Raw genomic sequence first — 18,201 nt, 5'->3', positions numbered from 1 at the left:
AGGAATAACACGCGTCTGGAGGAGGAGGTTCTTTTTATTTCTCCTTTTCTACCTCATTTGGCTGTGTTGTAACTAGTGACGTGCTCAAACGTTTGTGTCCTCCTGCCTGTTTGCAGGCGGGAGCCCTGGAGAAGGTGGCATCTAGGTATGGGGAGAGGATGCGCTGTCTGGGTGTTTTCCACGTGCTCTCCAGCATTCCTGTTCCCATGGCTCTCTTTTCCTCGCCTTGCCCTTTCTCTGAGCGCTTCCATGCCTCCTTGGGTGTATTTTTGAGGAACCGTTTGTTTAAACCATGTGATTGCCGCAGGCAGTGAGCGCTCTGCTCTCTGCTAGTGTAGCCCACCGCTCAGCTCCGTTACTGCCCCCCATCCCCAGGGTTAAGGGTGGCATTTTCTGGTTTACGCTACGAAACAGAAGCTCCAGCTGAATGACAAACGTACCTCTATAAATCTCCTTATCTGCCAGAGAGGTGAAGGAAATGGGGCGAGGGAGAGGTTTCCGGAAACGGTCCGAAATGGCAGATGGGCTGTTGGCAATGCCCCTTCTCCTGGCTTTGGCCAAGGCATAAGGTGCTGAAGCTGCTTTGCACCTAACTTAAGGAGATTTCGGGTCAAACAGTCCTCTGCGGGCTGCTGGCAGAGCCGGGTGAGAAACGCAGCAAGGGAGATAGATAGGGGCTGCTCCTCCCACGGCCACGCAGGGATCCTCCTGTTCAGACCCGAGGGCAAGTCCCCGGGCAATTACTCGGCGTCCTTGAGGCCAGCTCGGGGCGAGATCGCCCCGTAATCAGCAAAGCCTTGGTGCAGGGGAAGCCCTGATTTTAAGCAACGCCTTGGACGGTCTCCAATCCCCTCGCAGCAATTGGAGGGAGCGGATAAGCTGGTGTCGGGAACCCGCTCGTGGGGCGGCGGGTTGCCCGTGCCGGTGCTCTCCAGGTTTTGGGGGCGAGCTGCTCGTGGCCAGTAGCCCCGATGGGGCGTTTAGCCACAGGTCTCTGCAGAGCCCTAAACAGGGACCCAGAAATTGGGTTTCTGGGGAGCAGCTTTACGTACAGCTGGCTTTGGCCATGCTCCTCTTGTTGGAAATGCTTGTGCTGTAGGAGCTGCTGTCTGCCTTTCTCTTCATTCTGGCTATAGCTCCAGAAAAGCTAATAAACGGAAAAGATAAAAAACACATCTCATTTATTTCTGTACATAATCAAAACACTCAGAATTAGCATCTCCGGATGAAAAAGCAACTGCGTTTCCTCTCCGAAAACTGGGAGAGTCTGTGCTGCATCTGCATCACGTTCACAATTTTGACAGTATTTAATGTCCCTCGTTTTCCTAAAAAGCAAGTTTTCTAATGCCAAAAAAAAAAAAGGTAGAAATATTTCAAAGGCACTGTTACCAGAAAGGGATGAAGAAATACAGCTTTTCCTTGTAAGCCTCCCTCTGGTGCTGAAGGGATGTTCAACTCTTGTGGCAGATAGAAGTCTGACTTGAGGGGAGAATTCAAAACAGCAGAACAATATTTACTTGAAGTTAATTGTGATTTTCCTAAGTTGTCACCGAAAGTGCCCAAATATAAGCAGCAAAGGGGAGCTGCTGTATCTCTTTGTTGCTGGAACGCCGCCTTCTGCACGTAGGGTTGAGGCGATCTTATCTTCAGCCCCTGCCCCGTTTGAAAGAGAAGAGGAACTGCTGTTCAGGCGATAAGAGAGACCAGAGGCTTCTCCTTCAACACGTAAACTTTGGATCAAAAAGAAGGCAGCCCTAGGCAGAAGCTGCTCCTCAATATATGAATTTTAATTCTATATGCACAAGCAAAATATATACGTCTACTAACACTTGCTGGCTTCCATCAAGAGCAGAAAGGGATGGAGTGGAGGTGTGACCCCCTCGTTTTAGCTTTTCCAGTTTTGGTTGACTAATGCCCACTCTGAGGGGTGGTATTCTGAAGTAACAGCCTTGTACTACCTTGGCCAAACCTGCCGTGATAGACTCTCAAATCCAGAAAGGGCCACTTCGGTCAAACACGATGTTTTGCCCTCCACAGCAATTGATACTTGCATTTGACCCTGGTAATGTGGACTGAACTAACAGCTCATAGAAAAATGACCCAAGGGATAGAGAGTTTTCCAGGCATGTTGGCAGCTGGGCCATGGTTTGAAGTTATTTTGCTCCCCGACTGAACATTGCTGACCGAAGATTCGGCTCTCTGTGCTACCCCTGCTCTAATAGTAATTTCTCTACTTCCAGTGTCTTCACCTCATGCTGGGAATCCCAATAATCAAGGCACTTAAGCCCCCTCTTTGCAAACTAAAATGCTTGTGCTCTTGCAGTTTTTCATTGCAGAGTGCTCTTCATGACCTGAACTGGTCCTCGTAGCCCTTCCTTAGCCCCTCTCAGGGGGGAAAAAACGTGTGGGGGAAGACTGCAAGTGTGGACACCAGACAGGGAAGCAGTTGCTGAGCATCAGCATCCCGAGGGGTATGCAGAGGTGTGACGGGGTGGTTTGATGCCTTGGGGACACTGGTGTCTCTTCCCTTTTCCTGCAGCCGGTCCCCACTCCAGGCTCCCTGTCTCTTTCTACCCTTCGCTAGCAGCCGGTGGGTCTTCAGCATCTTTTCATGCTTTTAGCCCCACCTTTGCTACAGTTCTTGCTGTTTTAAAATGAGGATTGAGACTGCTGGTCCGTGCCATTACGGAGGGGCTCTTGCCATAGGGTAGACTTTCCCCAGCTCGGTTTTAACTTTGCTTTAGTCTGCAATCCTTTTTGTCCAGCTTTTCCTAAGCTCTGTAGGTCAAGTTCCTCTGGCCTCCTCCTTTTCCTTGCACCGAGCGCGAATCTGGCCTCTCCGAAACAGGAGCTGTTTGTTCCCCTCCTGGCCTCATCCTTGCTGCCTGACGTGACTTCAGCCGCATCCCTGGCAACGGAGTGCAAATTGCCCGCGGGAATAAGAGGATGGCGACAAGCTGTGAGGAAGCTGAGTTGCCTTCTCATGCAAATAAATGCAAATACCTTCAATTATGCTGGAAAGAACATACAGTAATTGCCAACAGGTTATGTGGCATTTTGTCTGGCTGCTCTATCTCTCTCCCTGAGGGTTATTCTGGAGCGAATGTGTCTCTGGTTGCATAAAAACAAAAACAAACCTGCACTTCCTCCAGAAATGAAAATTTCCACCTCCTTGGACTCTCGAGCAGCCACAAAACCATGCACTGAAGGAGGGGGCATTCACTTCCTCCCTGGGGAACCTGCTCCCTGCCAGCTGCAGATGTGCTCCCTCCTGCCTGCTTTGATAAGTGGAGAGAAAATAAAGCAGGTGGGGTATCGTCTTGCAGAAAACTCTCTCAGGCCATCTGAAACTCATTCATTTGCAAAAGAAGTTTTTTTAAAAAAAAAAAAAAAAAAAAAAAAAAAAAAAAAAAAACAAACACTTGGCATAAACCGTTTGGACTTCCAGATAGTCCTTCTCCATGAAGAGGAAGCGTTCAGGCTAACAAACCTGTAGGGTCTTGGGGCAGGCCTCAATCCTCAGCCCTGGTGCAGGACAGGGGGTGCTTCTTGTTGTTCTGTAGCAGTTTCTCTTCTTACCCCTGGCTTCAGCAATTTTTCCTTTTAAAAATTTTTATTATTTTCAGTGAAAGATGGTTGTGTTGGAGTGCAGCAGGGCCCTTGGCAGTTCATGTTGAAGAACAAGCTGTGTGGCAGGATGGGAGCTCTAACCCAGGCCCGAAGTGCACCAATTCTCCTACTCTTCATCCGCTGTCAGCAGGAGGTTGCACGCCTTGGAGTTGGCCCCATGCAAAGCGAACTCCTGCCCTGCCATGGTGCCCTGCCGGCCTTTTCGCACAGTGCTGCTTTGGCTCCCAGAGGATTTGGAAACTGTGAAGATCTCTCTGCGGGGCAGAGCAGACTGGTCAGAAGGATGTGCTGCTGGACCTCTTCCATCTCCCACACCTGCATATTCACACTCACGGCTTCATATTTCCTGAAGACCTGACAGCCTTTCCGCCCACCTCACCGTGAACTTATGGAGCCCTACGCAGTTTCCCTCCTGGTTTTGGCCCACCCCACTCAACAAGCATGGAAATATGAATTCCCTCCTCTTCCCCAAAATTCCTTTGTCAGAACCGTAGAAAGGGAAATTTCACTGCTGGCTTCGTTTATAACGTGGCTGAGTCTTATGGGGTTTCCACAGTAGGTGGAACCATATTGTCCTTTAGGCTGGAGGAAACAAGAGACCGTTTTGGATATTGTCTCACACCTCCTGGCCGTGGGCTGAAATGAAGAAGCTCCTCTTTGGGAGGAATGTGGGAGAATGAGTGGCACCTGTCTGCTGGAGGTACCCATGCTCTTTGCCTGGGGCTGTCTGAGGCTTCTGTTAGCCTTACCCTCACGTCCCCAGTTAGGAGTACTAATTTGGACTTGCTTAAATTTAAATTCTGTGCATGTTGTCCTTCTCTACAAGAAGCAAGATACTAAGCAATCAGCTCCTCCCTGGAAAGAGGAAAATAAGCTTTTAAAAATCTCCTCTCTCCTGCGCAGCTCTACCTCCCTGGCTTTAACTGAGCGCTGCTGGCGCTGCTGCTCCTGCTGTTCCTGCATTTGGAGCTGGGGACAGGTATGATCTTGGCTCAGTGAGGAGCTCTGCTACCTGCTGGATCAGGACAGGAGGTGGCACCAGTGCAGAGCCACTGAGCGGAGAGGTGGCATCCCTGCTCCTTAGGACCGAACCCCTGTGTGCTTCACGACATCCTGAGAACTTACCTGTATGGGACCTGGTCCTCTCTCAGCTGCAGACACATGAGCACAGGGCTTGCAGAAAACTGCAGGACCGTGTCAAAGTAGATGGAGGTCTCCAGCTCAGTCTGGCTTCTCATGGTGGCTTGAAAGAAAGGGGCATCTAGTTCTGTCTGGAAATCAATGGCTAGACTTCCCCTGCAAGGGCAGAGAGCAGGTCCAGTCACTGGGCAGTGCACGGCGCCTGACACCCTGCGATGGCACTCCACTAGTCTGTGATTGCCTCAACTTTAAGTCTGCCTGTGGACACAAAGTGCGTAATCGCTGCCCACCAGCTTTCTGCCTACATCTCCACTCTCCCCAAGCAGAGGCATGGCTGGACACAGCAGGAGAAGCGCATGGGGACAGTTGCAAGGCAGTCTAAGATGGGGCAACCCTTGTGCTAGGTGTTAATACCCTCCTGGGTAGTCTGTGTTCCCAGAGCTAAACCATTTCGCATCCACTAACCTTGTATTGATGCTGTTTTTTAGCTCCTGCTCCCATATGCTCACGTCCATGGTGGCTGAGATGTCAAGCCCAAGCCCGCCCTGGAGTTTGACCACCACTTGTAGACCAGAATGTAGTGGAATGACCTGTGAGATGGAAAAAGCAGTACTTGCTCTGAGGCTGAGCATATGGCTCTTGGCCAAGACGCTGATACAGGTAATAATGTGAAGTTACTGGGACTGTCTAGTCCCCATCTGGGTTTGCACAGCAAGAACTAGAGCCGTGGGTGTTCCATGGCAGAGCACAACCATTCGGCTGCTTTACCAACCCCAGGAGGCCTTTTGTAGTGCCATCTCACTCTCAGATCTGGACTCCACAGTGAGTAACATGGCATGACCCAGTGCACTTCAAGTACAGGGACTCACTATGCTTTGACATCCAGGGCCCGGTCTAGCAGCCAGTGGAAGTAGAGGCAGGTCATCCCTCCGTCCGTTACCTGGTGATGGTCCATCAGTAGGAGATTCCCTCTGACCACACTTGTGGGTTCTCCACTGCTTAGCAGGACCTTGGCCATTAAGTCGGTATATCCCTGGAAGAACACAACTGGCCGCAACTGAACGTCAAAGAAAGTGGCAGACATCCCAGCCATGAGCTCTGGCTCCTCTTCTCCTTCCAAGGTGTTTTCTCCCAGCATAGACTCCATCCCTTGTGCTTCAATAGTGACCTAAAACACAGAGACAGAGTCACATAAGCTGCACGGAGCAAAGCTAGAGAGTTACTTTGGTGTACTGCACTGTTACTCGAGATACTACGCTTGCTGAACCACTTTGTGCGGCTGGCACCCAGCCGCTCTCCGGGTGGCACACCTGAGCCACACGAAGCCGATGGCCGTGGCTGAGCAGTGAGAAGTCAGAGAGGCTCTTTCTCAGGAATCCACTCTCTGTAAATAGCAGCTCCAGCCCAAAGGTGGAAAGCAGGTCCTGGGTGGCTGAAAGACAGAGAGATGCCCATGAACAGGCCTGCACCACAGCCATGGTGGCAGGATGTGGCACATGGCTTTGGGGGAATGAGTCACAGATCAGGATGAATCACAAATGCTCTGCTAACAGCTGCAGGGGATCTACACTGACTAGACAGCAAAGAACCCACTAGCAGCTGTGGGAGGCACTGGATGAGAGCTGCAGGTCCTGGAGTGACCACAAGCAGCCTGGCTGGCAAGTGTGGTTCCCCTGTGTGCCAACGCAACGGAGAGAGAGCTCAGCAGAACGGGCAAGTTCTCATAAAAAGCTTTGAGACATCAAGGATGTCTCAAACCAGGCTCCTGAGAACTCCTTGGTAATTTTTTAAGCCTGCTCAAGGGATTGTGTGGCTAGTCCTTTGGAGCTCTTGCATTTGTGGTCACAGTGGCTGAATATGTTAGCAATAAAATGTCTGACAAAGCTAAAATACTCAGAGGGAAAAGCTTCTCTGTGCTATCTTTTTCCATTCTTACAATATTTGGGGGATTTAGCATTGCCATATTTCTCTTACGGGTGTTGGTTACTTTGCCTCCACATACCCCTAAACAGAGTTTTAAAAATACAAGGTGAGAAGAAGATGATTTGAAGAGGGTTGAAAGTGAGAGCTGACAGGAGGAGATTTAAGCAGATATCCAGCAGGCATTGATTGCAATGTCTTTGAAGTCTGATGATTTTTATCCCAGCCCAAGGATTCTCCTCTTTGAATCACTTATTAAAAATACCTAAGGAAGTGATTTATCAGGAAAAGCACAAAAACTGCCTCCCACACCTTATCGCTGGTTTCACCTTCAAATGAAATTCCACTCCCAAATGAGCAGGATTTGGGAAAAGTATGTGGCCCAGCTCATGTTCTGTGCTAAGCGAGTGGCTGCAAAGAAGCCAGCTGAAGGTGTATGAGGCAAGGATATGAATATGCAGGGGGGACATCTGCTCCTTGGACTCTGAAAGATATCGGAGGAGATGCTCAGAAATCTCAGACTTAGGTTTTGGGGAATTTTGGGGGAAGGATACAATGGCATCCGTGGTGTCACCTGTCAGGGGTCCTGAGAAGGCAGAGGAGACGCCAGCCTTTGAGAAGTAGTTGTAGTTATTTATCTGTGGGTCGCTCATGACATCCTTAGCTATCTTCCTGGAAACGAGAAGGAAAAGGTGTACGAGGACTGGAAAGGAAGGAAGGGGACTTTGCAGTCAGAATGCGATACAAGCCACATTCATCACCGAAAAATTGTTAGCGGTCATTAAAGAAAGCTGTACAAAGAAAAGAGAGAAAGGAATGTAAAAACAGCAGAAAGAAATACAATCCCCTGTCTCTTTACACTGCTTGGCTGAAGCAAGCGTGTCACAGGGCATGCTAATTCAGAGAGCGCGCCTTGCTTCTGCTTTACGAGCAATGATCCCCGAAGGAGGATTCAGAGCAACCGCCTGAATGCTTGCAGGGTGGAAGGCCCCTGTAAATCCCGCTGGATGTGGATGTGCATAACTAGCTGGATTTCTACAGATATGTCTCTGAATTCCTGCCTGCCCAAGCAAATGCGAACAAAAAGGAAATGAGCAGACTGGGATGGGGCTGGAATTTCCCTCTCCTCTGGTTTATCAGAATAAGCCATTCTCATGTTTTTGTGCAGCTTCTGCCTAGCTCGGAAATTTTTGTGCTTGGTTTGTTTTGTGCACATAGAAAGATTAAACTGGTTACAAATTGTGCACCGTCCTGCAAGACGGAGCTTTGGCCTCCAAGGACTCTGCTGCTGGGCTCCTGCTGAAGCAACGAGCCCGGGCGCCGCTGTGCTGCGGGACCGGCCGAGGAGGGATGCTGAGTTTGGGCTCGCTTGGCAACACCTGCCTCAGCAGCCCTGCGGTTTTCCTCCTCCCAGAGCTGGGAATTACCAAGCAGCCCTGGCACCATTACAACGTTGCTCCATGGTGTTGCCAGATCAGATGCTGACCTAGCTATGAGGGACGTGTAGCTCAAAAGCCACAGCTGGGGTGGAGGGAAAAAATGATGTAGACTGGGTTGGGGCGGGGGGGGGGGGGGGGTTTAGGGGGAGAGAGATGCAACTTTCCCAACGCACCTTGCAGGGTGGTGTTCAGCACGCAAACTGTTCCGGACCTTTAGCTGCAGAAGCGTTGCCATTTCTGTTTCCAGCTCCTTGGTGGCAAGTAGGATGTTGATGACATCCATGGGCAAAGGCTCATTGTCCAAGAGGATTTCTGCAGCGGCCAGGCGGCATGTTTTTTCATAGCTTTTCCTCTTCTCATGGAAAATCCTCCTCATTGCTCTTTTCACCTGAAGCAAGAATGCAATTAAAACCGTGGTTTTATGCCTGATGATATGCAAACAGCGGTGGTCAAGTCTTTCGGGCTCTGCTTTGCCTTTGCAGCTCTAGTTTCTCAGGTTAACCAAGAAGCTTCATTTCATACCTCGCCGGAGATGTGCCGCGTGGGGAACCTCTGCAGGGCAGCGACTGCTGCAGCCGCCACCGCAGCAGGGCCTTCCTCGGCGTAATGCAGGAGGGTGGGGATGGTTTCAGGCAGCAAGGCGTTCCTCAGGGACACCAGGTAAATAACCACCTCCGGCTCCTCCTCGGCTCCTCCCAGTCCCTGCAGGATGGTTTCCATTCCACGCTCCACCTCCTGGTTTGGTTTTGCAAGAGGGCAGAAGCAGGGGATGAAGTGCAGGGTATGCTTCAGGCAGCCACAGAGGGAAGGGGAAGGATGGCAAGGCTGAAAAAACTGAGCATGGAGGTTTCTTGGTGAACCCACCTGTGATCCGCATAGCTTCTGCCGGCACAGTTTGCCGATGAGAGAGCCTATGACAACTATCCCTGTCTCCCAGATCTCTGGTGCCAACTGCTTCCCTTGGAGCTTGTACTGGAGGGAGGAAAAGAGGTTTAAGGAAAAGAAGGGAAATGGAAAAAAGAGAGAGGAGGAGTATGCTTTAGCTATTATTTCAAAGTTCTTGCTAAAGGAATAAGAAAGACCAACTCTTGCCAGCCTTGAAGGAGGCAATGCATGGTCCAACCAGATAAAATGTTTTTTTTTTCATGGTAGGTAATTAAGCTTTTATTATCTGTAATACACTGATATAAAGGACTTTCTGCTGAATGCATTACTCCTATTGCTGGTGTCCAGTTAAATCCACTGAGTGCCTGAAACCTTAAGGGAGAGCGAAATGCCTCTACTTACTAAGACCAGGCTGAGAAGCTCTTCAGAAGGCCGGGGGGAGAAAGCTGCTGCGTGGAGAAACGTCTCCAGCAGAGACTTGGGGGTCTTGCTGAAATCCAGAAAGTCAGAGAGAGCTGCCATGGATGCTGCTGACTGGGCGACCACCGCTGCCTCGATGAAGAAGGAGCTGGAGTGAGAGGGGACAGTTGTCAGAGCAGCCTGAGGGGGAGGAGAAATGAGGTGCCCAGTGTGGTACTCCTGTGATCAGTGACCTTGCCCCAGCCTTGGCCCCTGAAGAGGACCGTGGCTCTCCTTCCCCAGGCCAAGGCAAGAGAGCAAAGGTTGAGTCCTTTGAGAGACCCTGGGGTTGCACGTACTTCCACCAGGGCTGAACGTGACCCCCAGCCTTTCTAAGCTGCTGAAGATAACCCCAGTTTCATTTGTTTTTCCCTACTTAAAAACACCCTGAAGCTTCAATTCACAAGTTAAAAAAAAAAAAAAAAAAGAAAAAAAGAAAAAGAAATCTAAAAGGTTGGGGCTTTTGCAAAGAACTTTCTTCAAAGACGAGCTCATTAGCACCGGCTGCCGAGCTGGCGCTGTCTGTGCGAATCACAGCTGCGAGCTTTGCTCTGAACCTGGTCGCACCCGGCATTTCGCTGCAGGCAGGAGCCCGGCCTGGGCGTCCACGCTCGTGGGGGGTGGACGACAGGGCCGTGGCTGCATGTTCTGTAAAGACCAAGCCGCTATTTCCCAAAGCCTTGCTGGAGCGTTTGCTCTGTTCCGAAGCCCACTGCTCGGTGAAAACAGGCTGTACGGTGGTTGTAAAGAAGGGGCACCGAGGAAAAGCAGGAGGCCGTTTGAACTACCGAGGAAAAGCTGGGAAAGCTGCACATCTGCCTGGACGAGGTGTCATTTATGGACTGGCATGCCCAGAAATGGCCCTACAGCCCAACATCCTCCATGCCATTTACTGGGGTAGAGAGCCATCTGGGGCAAGAGAGATGCTGGAGGGTCTTACACCATCTCTTCTGGAGCTTTCCTCAGCAGCTGCAGGATATCTCTTTTCTTTGCTCTGTGCAGCATCTGGATGAACCTCTGGAACTGCCACGTTGTTGATGCCTTGGCAATGTCCATTTTGACTTTCTGGCTGTCAAAACTCTTCAGATAGGTTCTGAGCTGCAAAGGCAAGGTTTGTTTTGTTACCAGCATCATGCGCAACTTAACCTTGTTCCCCGGGATCCTGAAACATGCGGCAACGTTCACAGTAAGGAAATAAGCTGCAGGGACACTGAATTGAGGCCACACAATTGCCTGCAAATAGAGGGGGCCACAGAACATCTGCTACACTCTCCCACTTCTGCCATGGAAGTATTTCCGTACAGAAGCCAGAAAGCAAATCTGCAGCATGCAGAAAAAGAGTAGGAGAAACCGAGGGCATCACCAGTGTCTGTAAGGCACTGCAAGTCCAGATTTCCTAAGGAAAATGCCTGGAGAATGCTTGGAGGCAGAAATCACCCCTTGTTTGTCCTTGCCAAGCTGACCTACAGGACGGGGGTGGAGAAAATATTTCCTGATCTCAGACCTATGCTGAGTTTAACCCTGACTGGATGTGCCAGCTGGGCATCTGGTTACTTCTCCCATCACCGAAATGCAGCTATGCCTCGGGGAGACAGGTTTCCTTTCCACTGCTTGTAGCAACACTAGGCACAGCTGTTTAGGAGAGAAATAACAGGTCAGGCTTCAGACAGGTGGGGTGCTCTCTCTTTAGGCTAGCCAAGAAGCTAGCCTGGAAGCCCTCTCCTGCCTGCGCTGTGCACGCCTAGGTGCCCAGCTAGGAGAGGAGCATGGGGTGTGTTTTGGGAGCGTTTTGTGGCACTGACCGAAGGGCAGTGGGTGCAGACCCTCCGGTAATGCAGGCAGGCCATGCCCAGGGGCTGGTGCTTTCCCTGCGTGCCAGCCAGCGCGTCCTCGAGGCTCTGTCCGGGCACCTCTGCTGGACTGGGCATGGAAGAAGATACTAGCTCAAGATGTTGCCTGTTGAATGAGAAGCAAATAGGAACATAATTTACACCTTCCTTTGCTCAGAGGCTGGCTGGGTTCATGCAGGTTTGGAAAAGGAGGATATACACGAGATGAGATATTTTGGGGAGGCTGAGGCACAAAGGAAGGGAAGGGGAAGCTTTTGGAGACGGATATTTGCAGAGGTGTCCTGCAGCCTTTTTTTGCCCTACGGTGGTGACATCTCACTTGGCTAAAGTAGCGGATCTCTAATTTCCACTCAGTGAGGTTTCCCAGGGGCCTCTGGACCTCTCTCAGTTCCCACTGTGCCTGCATGCCCCCATGAGCTGCACGTCCCTTGTGGCTTCTCTCTCCAGAGGAAACTTCTGGTTCACGGGATGGATCCCATAGGACACAATGTGGGGAAATGGCCAGGCTATTGGGGGAAAGCAGTCAAATCTGCCCTGTCACTAAGCTGATTTCTGTGCACCACGTGCCTAGCTGTTGTACCGTTGCATCTCCTCACTGTTTGCCCTCTGGCTGTGCTAACTGAGCTGGCATGAAAGCAATGAATAGCTTCAGTCTTCAACAGATGGATGGTCATCATGTGCTAGGCTGCCCAATTTAGGCAGCTGCACAGGGTCGTCACTCACCTTGAATTGATTTTGACACCAGTGGTGGACTTCAGGCCCAGAGACACCACGTGGCTTTCCTCTGCTAGCACGGACTGAATGAGGTTGTCTTTCACCAAGTACAGACTTTTGCTGGTGGGTTGCCACTGAACTCCAAAAATCTTAAGAAAGGGAAACCAAAGGAGAAAATATTTCAATCTTTCTTGCTTCCTGTCTACCCCTTCATCTTCAGCTGTAAGAAGGGAGAATGAGGAAGAAGAGTGAGGCCTGGGAGAGGGTAGCCCCTGGTGAGGACCACAGCACACAGATGCTCTGGCCCTCTGGCTGACATGTGGAGGAAGACTGGTGACACCGTGTGGATGCTCCCAGCAGCTCAGCGACAGAAGGCAACAGGGGCAGCAGAGCCAGGAGGGTCTGCCTGAAGGAAGGAGATGCTCCTGCTTGCCACGAGTGGTGGCTGGAGGCTCCGCAAACTGGAAATAAGTTCCTCACAAGGCATTGCCCTTCCTTTCGGCTCATTTGACAGCCCTAGTGATATAGCTGCCCCAGCACAAGCATCCTGTGTGGGAAGAGGTAGCACCTGCAGAGAAAACCTGCCTTGTCCCAGCGAACATTTGCAAGGACTTCCTCCAAGCAAAAGAGAAAGCTAAGCAAAAATAATCACCAGTGAACTTAGGCCAAAAATGTTTGGCTTCTTTGCTATGCTGTGCAGTGACCTTGGGGAAGCTCTTGGCTTTTTTTCCTTTTTCTTCTTTTTTTTTCTTTCCCCTCCTTCTGAAAGAAATGACGCACATGCTGGACTTCACCCCTTGCCTCTGCTTCATCTCAGCCCTGGTATGGAGAGGGCTGATATCTCCAGGGGATGTTATCGGAGCACCTGGGCCTGCATCTGGGAGAACTGGGAGGGAGCTGAACCTGTTACAGGCTGGTGCAGAAAGCTGCTTCCAGCTATAAGTGGGTCACTCGGGTTGAGGTCTCAAGGACTGCCTGTAGTAAGATTTGAGGAAGACCCCACAATACTGGACAGAGTCACAAGTTGAATCCTACCACCACTACAAGAGCAATGGACTTGCTTTGTTAACGGAGGCAAATCCAAATTTTGGCTTCATGCAGCTAAGGAGATCTTTCGTCTTTGTGGCTGAATCGTTGGAAACGGCGTATGTGACTTGACAGCTCCCAGAAACGTCCTCCTGAAACACAACTAAATGTAAGAAGTCATGAAGATAACAATCTGTGCAGAGAGCAGACATAGTAAAAGACAAACCTGAGGAATACCCAAATCACCAGGAAGCTAGAAACAGGGCAATATCTTGCAAATTTAGTCCCGAGCCCGTAAAGTTTGAGGTCTGTATCCAGTTATCTGCTCCCAGCTGCTGGCATGGCAACAGCATCAGATTGGCTATGTAAATCAAGCAACTGCCCAGATAGGGTGTTCGATATCCCCAAATCCAGGTGGGAAGGACGTTAGCTTCTTTGCTTTTTCAGGCTAACACCAGCAGCAGCACCTTGGTGCCTGGGCTTCTGAGCCTACGGTTTTGAGGTTATTTGGTTTCGTTCAAAATTCACTTCTGAATAATTCAGCTCTAAAGTGAGGGATTTCCCTGTCATTTGCTGATTGCTGGATGAGCTGTGAGAAGTGAATCTCACTTAGCAGAATTCCCTGTAGTTCTTTTTTTTCCTCTGATTTTTCCTTTTGTCCAGAGGATAATGATTTTTTCTAAAAAGGGTCTGTTCCTCAAAATCATCTCTGGATGTATGTATTTTTTTTAATTTGAGCTTTTTTTCCCCGCTCCCTTTCTGGCAGGCGCAGTGAGAGTGTTTGCACAGCACTTCCTGCCCTAGGGTGTCCTTTCCAATGGTGATCTTCATCCACACCCTGGGGGCAACCCTAGCAGCAAACCCAGCCATTTTTATCCCGAATTTTGCCTCTCCTGTTGCAAACCTCAGGCTAGCTCTGTTTTGGGGCTGGTTTTACTGCTGCAGCACGGTTCTTGGGCCCGGCTGTGCTGGGGGATTTGTCCTCCGAACCAACCCCAGCTCTGCACCTACCTCCACCGCTGTGCCAGAATGGGGCTGGACCTGGAGCAGACTGATGAGGCCTCGTTTCAGATTCAAGATCAGGGGACTCTCTGCTTCATCTCCATAGAAGGCTTTGACCTAGAAGGATAAAAGTGGTGCCTGGCTGTGCGGCAGCAGGTTTTGTCTGCTGAACGGTGTCTTTCCCTGCAGCCGAAGAGATACCACATACCCCGCAGATACCTGGAGATTTTACAAGAGGGACTGTATCCCTGAGTAGCCCAGACTTGACTTTGTGGATCGGTGCCTGCAAATCTTTTATATCTTTTTAAGCAAAGCTTTCTGGATTTTTCCCAATCCTTAAGGGAGAACAAGGTCAGAAAAGGGCCCCTATCCTATAACTAAGGCCTAGACACTACTAAAAAAGGGTGCTGGAGATTCTTTTGAGTCTGCAGCACTGTCCCAGTTTGGCACTTCTGGGAAGATGCTAGGCTCTGTGGAGTCCGTGTATTCTTGTGTTTGCCACTCTGGCCAGTTCACGGAGGGCACGGGTGGGCACAGGATGCTTCTAGCTCACCTTCCCGCTGTTCCAGGAGATGAAAACCGGCTGCTGGAGCTCTGCTTGGGTCTCCTGACTCAGCGCAATCTCCACAGATGGATCTCCGGCATCATCCTTACTCCTCTTATGCTCTGGTGCATGTTGGGCTTTTAGGTTTTGGATCTATGATGGTGGAAGAGAGAAGAAAGCAATGACAAGATGTATGCTCCCAGATTCCCCATGGCCTCTGTGCACTTAACCTGCAGGCAACACCCTTTGTCACAGAGGTCATGATTCATATCACTTGGGTTCAAAATGGAAGGAACTACCTGAGTGAGGTGAATCCAGCTGCAATGGATTTACCATTCACTATAAAAAAAGGTCTGATGTGAGAAGCACTGATAACCCTTTGGCAGCCTCACATACCTGCACCTGGAGAAGCTCTTCCCCTGCTTGATGCCTCCAGAGTCGGTGCACCTGAACCAAAGCTTCAGCCTTCAGCCAGCTTCCCTGCAGGGACAGCTTGGACACATAATCGAGCTGGACGTCCAGGGAATAGTGGTACTGATACAGGATCCCAGGCTGGAACAAAAGTTGCTGCAAATTCCCTAGGGAAAGAGGCAAATGTTGGAGGTCCTTGCATGCATCTGTGGTTCTCAGTCCCTTTGCTTGCTGCAGCTGTCATGCCCCCATGCTGGAAAGGACTTGGGCTTCCCAAAATCATAGAATCACAGAATCAAGGAATCAGTAAGGTTGGAAGGGACCTCTGGAGATCATTCAGTGCAACCTCCCTTCTCCGGAGGGTCACCTAGAGCATGGTAGACAGGGTTGCAGCTAGGTGGGCCTTGAAGATCTCCAGAGAAGGAGACTCCACAACCTCCCTGGGCAACCTGGTCCAGTGCTCCATCACTCTCACAGGGAAGAAATTCCCCCTCACGGTCAGGCAGAACTTCCTGTGCTTCAATTTCTGCCCATTGCCTCTTGTCCTGTCACATGGCACAACTGAAAAGAGTTTGGCCCCGTCCCCCTGACACCCTTCCTTCAGGTACTTGTACACATTGATGAGATCCCCCCTCAGTCTGCTCTTCCCCAGGCTGCAGAGGCCCAGCTCTCACAGCCGTTCCTCACAGGGCAGGTGCTCCAGCCCTCTGATCATCCTTGTAGCCCTACGCTGGGCTCTCTCCAGTAGCTCTGTGTCTCTCTTGTACTGGGGAGCCCAGAACTGGACGCAGTACTCAAGATGAGGCCTCCCCAGGGCTGAGTAGAGGGGCAAGATCACCTCCCTCGACCTGCTGGCAACACTCTTCCCAATGCACCCCAGGAGACCATTGGCTTTCTTGGCCACAAGGGCACATTGCTGGCTCATGGTCAACTTGTTGTCCGTCGGCACTCCCAGGTCCTTCTCTGCAGAGCTGCTCTCCAGAAGGTCAGCTACTTGCAAACTGCATTGCTTTGCCTTCTGAAAGCATCATTTTTTCACCAGACACTAGGTAGAACTGATTTGGAAGGATATGAGAAGGTTTTCCCAGAAAAAATATTTGTGCCTACAGCTTTTGGGTTCATTTTCACTGAGGTTGGGACCTATGTGCTCCTCTCACAGGTTACAGTGGACAAAGGCTTCTTCCAGCCAGCATCCACTTCTGTAATAAATGCAGGAGAGGGGATATTTGGGTATTTTCAGGGTGGCAGTTGATTCCTGAGTAAGCTTCCAGGCTTGCCTTAGAAAGGATGTTCAGGGTGGGTGCCCTGCTTGGGGACTTTGGGACTTTTTAAAGGTCCCCATGAAATACGTTTCGATCCTGAAGCGCAGTCTCCTGAGCATGCCCACAGATGGGAAAGGTGCTTCGAAGGGTCTTTCAGTGTTCTGCACTGGTAGAGACAACACTAGTGGTTTTAGCTAAGAGAGAAGCCATGTCCTACTCTTCATGTCGTACCTCCCCCCCATTTGAAGAGTAGCTGTATCAGAGCTGCTCATCCTTAACTAAATCACTGGCCTTGTGATATGGTTAAGTGAAGTCGCTGGGGCAGCTTTAGATCAAAACTCCTCTTTGCTTTACTCTTACTCGTCTGGGATTATTTGCAGCCGGCTGTCTTGTTCATATGCAAATCTGATTTGGGGAGTTTGCCGTTTTCTGAAGTCGCTTGAAACGCGCCTCCCAGTCTGATGCGCTTTCTGAGCTTCTGAAATGGTTTGGAGCGTAGCTACTTTTAATATAACTGACAAACTAGGCTTTAAAATCCCTCTGCAAAATTATTGCATTCTCCAGGAAGGGAAAAAATATCCGCGTTTGAGGCAGTCGGGAATAAATGAAAAGCCAGCTCACTCCCTTGGGTTTTCCTCTGCAAATTGGAATTGTTCCTACGCTTCTGTGCTGCGCGTGGGCTGAAAAGCCCCAGCTGTGCTCACACCCCCCCCCCCCCAGAGAGGACTTTCACGGTGCTGAAAATGCAATTACCCCGAGCTGTTCCCGCGCTCGGGAGCGGCGCGGGCCGCCGTAGCCGCGGCGGCGGTGACTCTTCCCTGGGAGTCCCGCGCTTCCCTCGCGGAGTTGCTCGGGCGGAGGGGGACGAGCATCGCGTGGGCCGGGCTGCTGCAGGAACCAAAGTGCAAAGTCTCTTACCTTGCTCTGTGCTCCCCAGGGACAGGCAAAGCAGGCAAATGTATCCCGAAACTGCCTGCGGGTTCATGCTGGGAGCTGGGCAGAGAGCGGGAGCCGGGAGGGACGGGGGTGGGAGAGAGACTGTGCAACAAAAGCGGGCGAGATCTGTGGGGTCAGGTGACCGGGCCCGACCTTCTCCCTATCCCGGTGTTAACACAGCCGAGGAAAAGCAAATAATTAATCCCTTGTACCAGCCCCCAGCAGCCCAGAGGGTTTGGGAATGGGCTCATTTATGCCCCAAGACTGATGGGAAAAATTGCAAAAAAAAAAAATAAAAAAAAAAAAAATAAAAAAAAGCTGCCAGAAGCGGCAGGAGGGGGGAGGAAATGCAGCAGCATGGCCTGCTGAATTTGCCTCCGCGCCGGAGGGGGCTGCTCGGATGAATGGAAAAGCAGCCGCTGTCTCTCCTCATTTGAGTTAGGGACTGAGATTTCCAGCCTGGAGGCTCAAGTCACTTGAAGGGCCAGGCTGGGGGGAAGGAGGGAGCGCCGGCAAGCGGGTCGGCTCCCTACACGCACCCGCGGAGGGAGTCGAGCCAGGAATCGGCCTCCATCCCAGCGCCGTGCCGAGCGGGGAGCTCCCCTGAGTTTAATTCAGTCCTAAAGGTCCTGCAGCCCGTGGCTGCGAGGGACCAGGGCCCCTCCGGGCTGGGTGACGGAGAGGCTTCGGGTCCCGTCTTCGACCAGTCCTCGCAGCGTGACCCTGAGGCGAGCGGCCCCTGAAGAGGCTTCGGGAAGGTTTTGCACGTGCAGCGTGTGTCTTCGGAGAGGCCGGCAGCTGAATATGTGGCTGCCAGCTCAAGCCCTTGGCATGGAGCAAAAGGCAGCTCTTTTGGCTCGCTTTATTTTACCGCCCTTCATACAAGATGGATTCCGATTAGGCAGGCCAAAGACCATCGACCAGCCTGAGGATGTGACACCCAACAGGATTTTTATTCAGGAAGCAGCTAGAGTTGCCTTAAT

At 51.0% G+C, this 18,201-nt stretch overlaps 1 protein-coding gene across 1 annotated transcript; it reads right to left on the bottom strand.

Moving 5' to 3' along the window:
* Nucleotides 1-3,736: 3,736 nt before the first annotated feature.
* LOC134143026 (microsomal triglyceride transfer protein-like) lies at nucleotides 3,737-17,267 on the bottom strand. The gene is made up of 18 exons (XM_062580651.1): nucleotides 17,201-17,267; nucleotides 15,006-15,187; nucleotides 14,619-14,762; nucleotides 14,075-14,182; nucleotides 13,099-13,215; nucleotides 12,047-12,186; nucleotides 11,276-11,429; nucleotides 10,414-10,571; nucleotides 9,417-9,582; nucleotides 8,994-9,101; nucleotides 8,652-8,864; nucleotides 8,303-8,517; nucleotides 7,265-7,362; nucleotides 6,081-6,202; nucleotides 5,711-5,938; nucleotides 5,236-5,360; nucleotides 4,756-4,926; nucleotides 3,737-3,884 (listed from the first exon to the last, which is right to left on the bottom strand). Exons 1-18 carry the CDS (start codon nucleotides 17,265-17,267, stop codon nucleotides 3,737-3,739), a joined length of 2,664 nt encoding a protein of 887 aa, XP_062436635.1.
* Nucleotides 17,268-18,201: the final 934 nt, after the last annotated feature.

This window comes from Rhea pennata, chromosome 7, assembly GCF_028389875.1.
Source record: "Rhea pennata isolate bPtePen1 chromosome 7, bPtePen1.pri, whole genome shotgun sequence".
NCBI lineage: Eukaryota > Metazoa > Chordata > Aves > Rheiformes > Rheidae > Rhea > Rhea pennata.
This window is presented reverse-complemented; position numbering and strand designations above follow the sequence as displayed.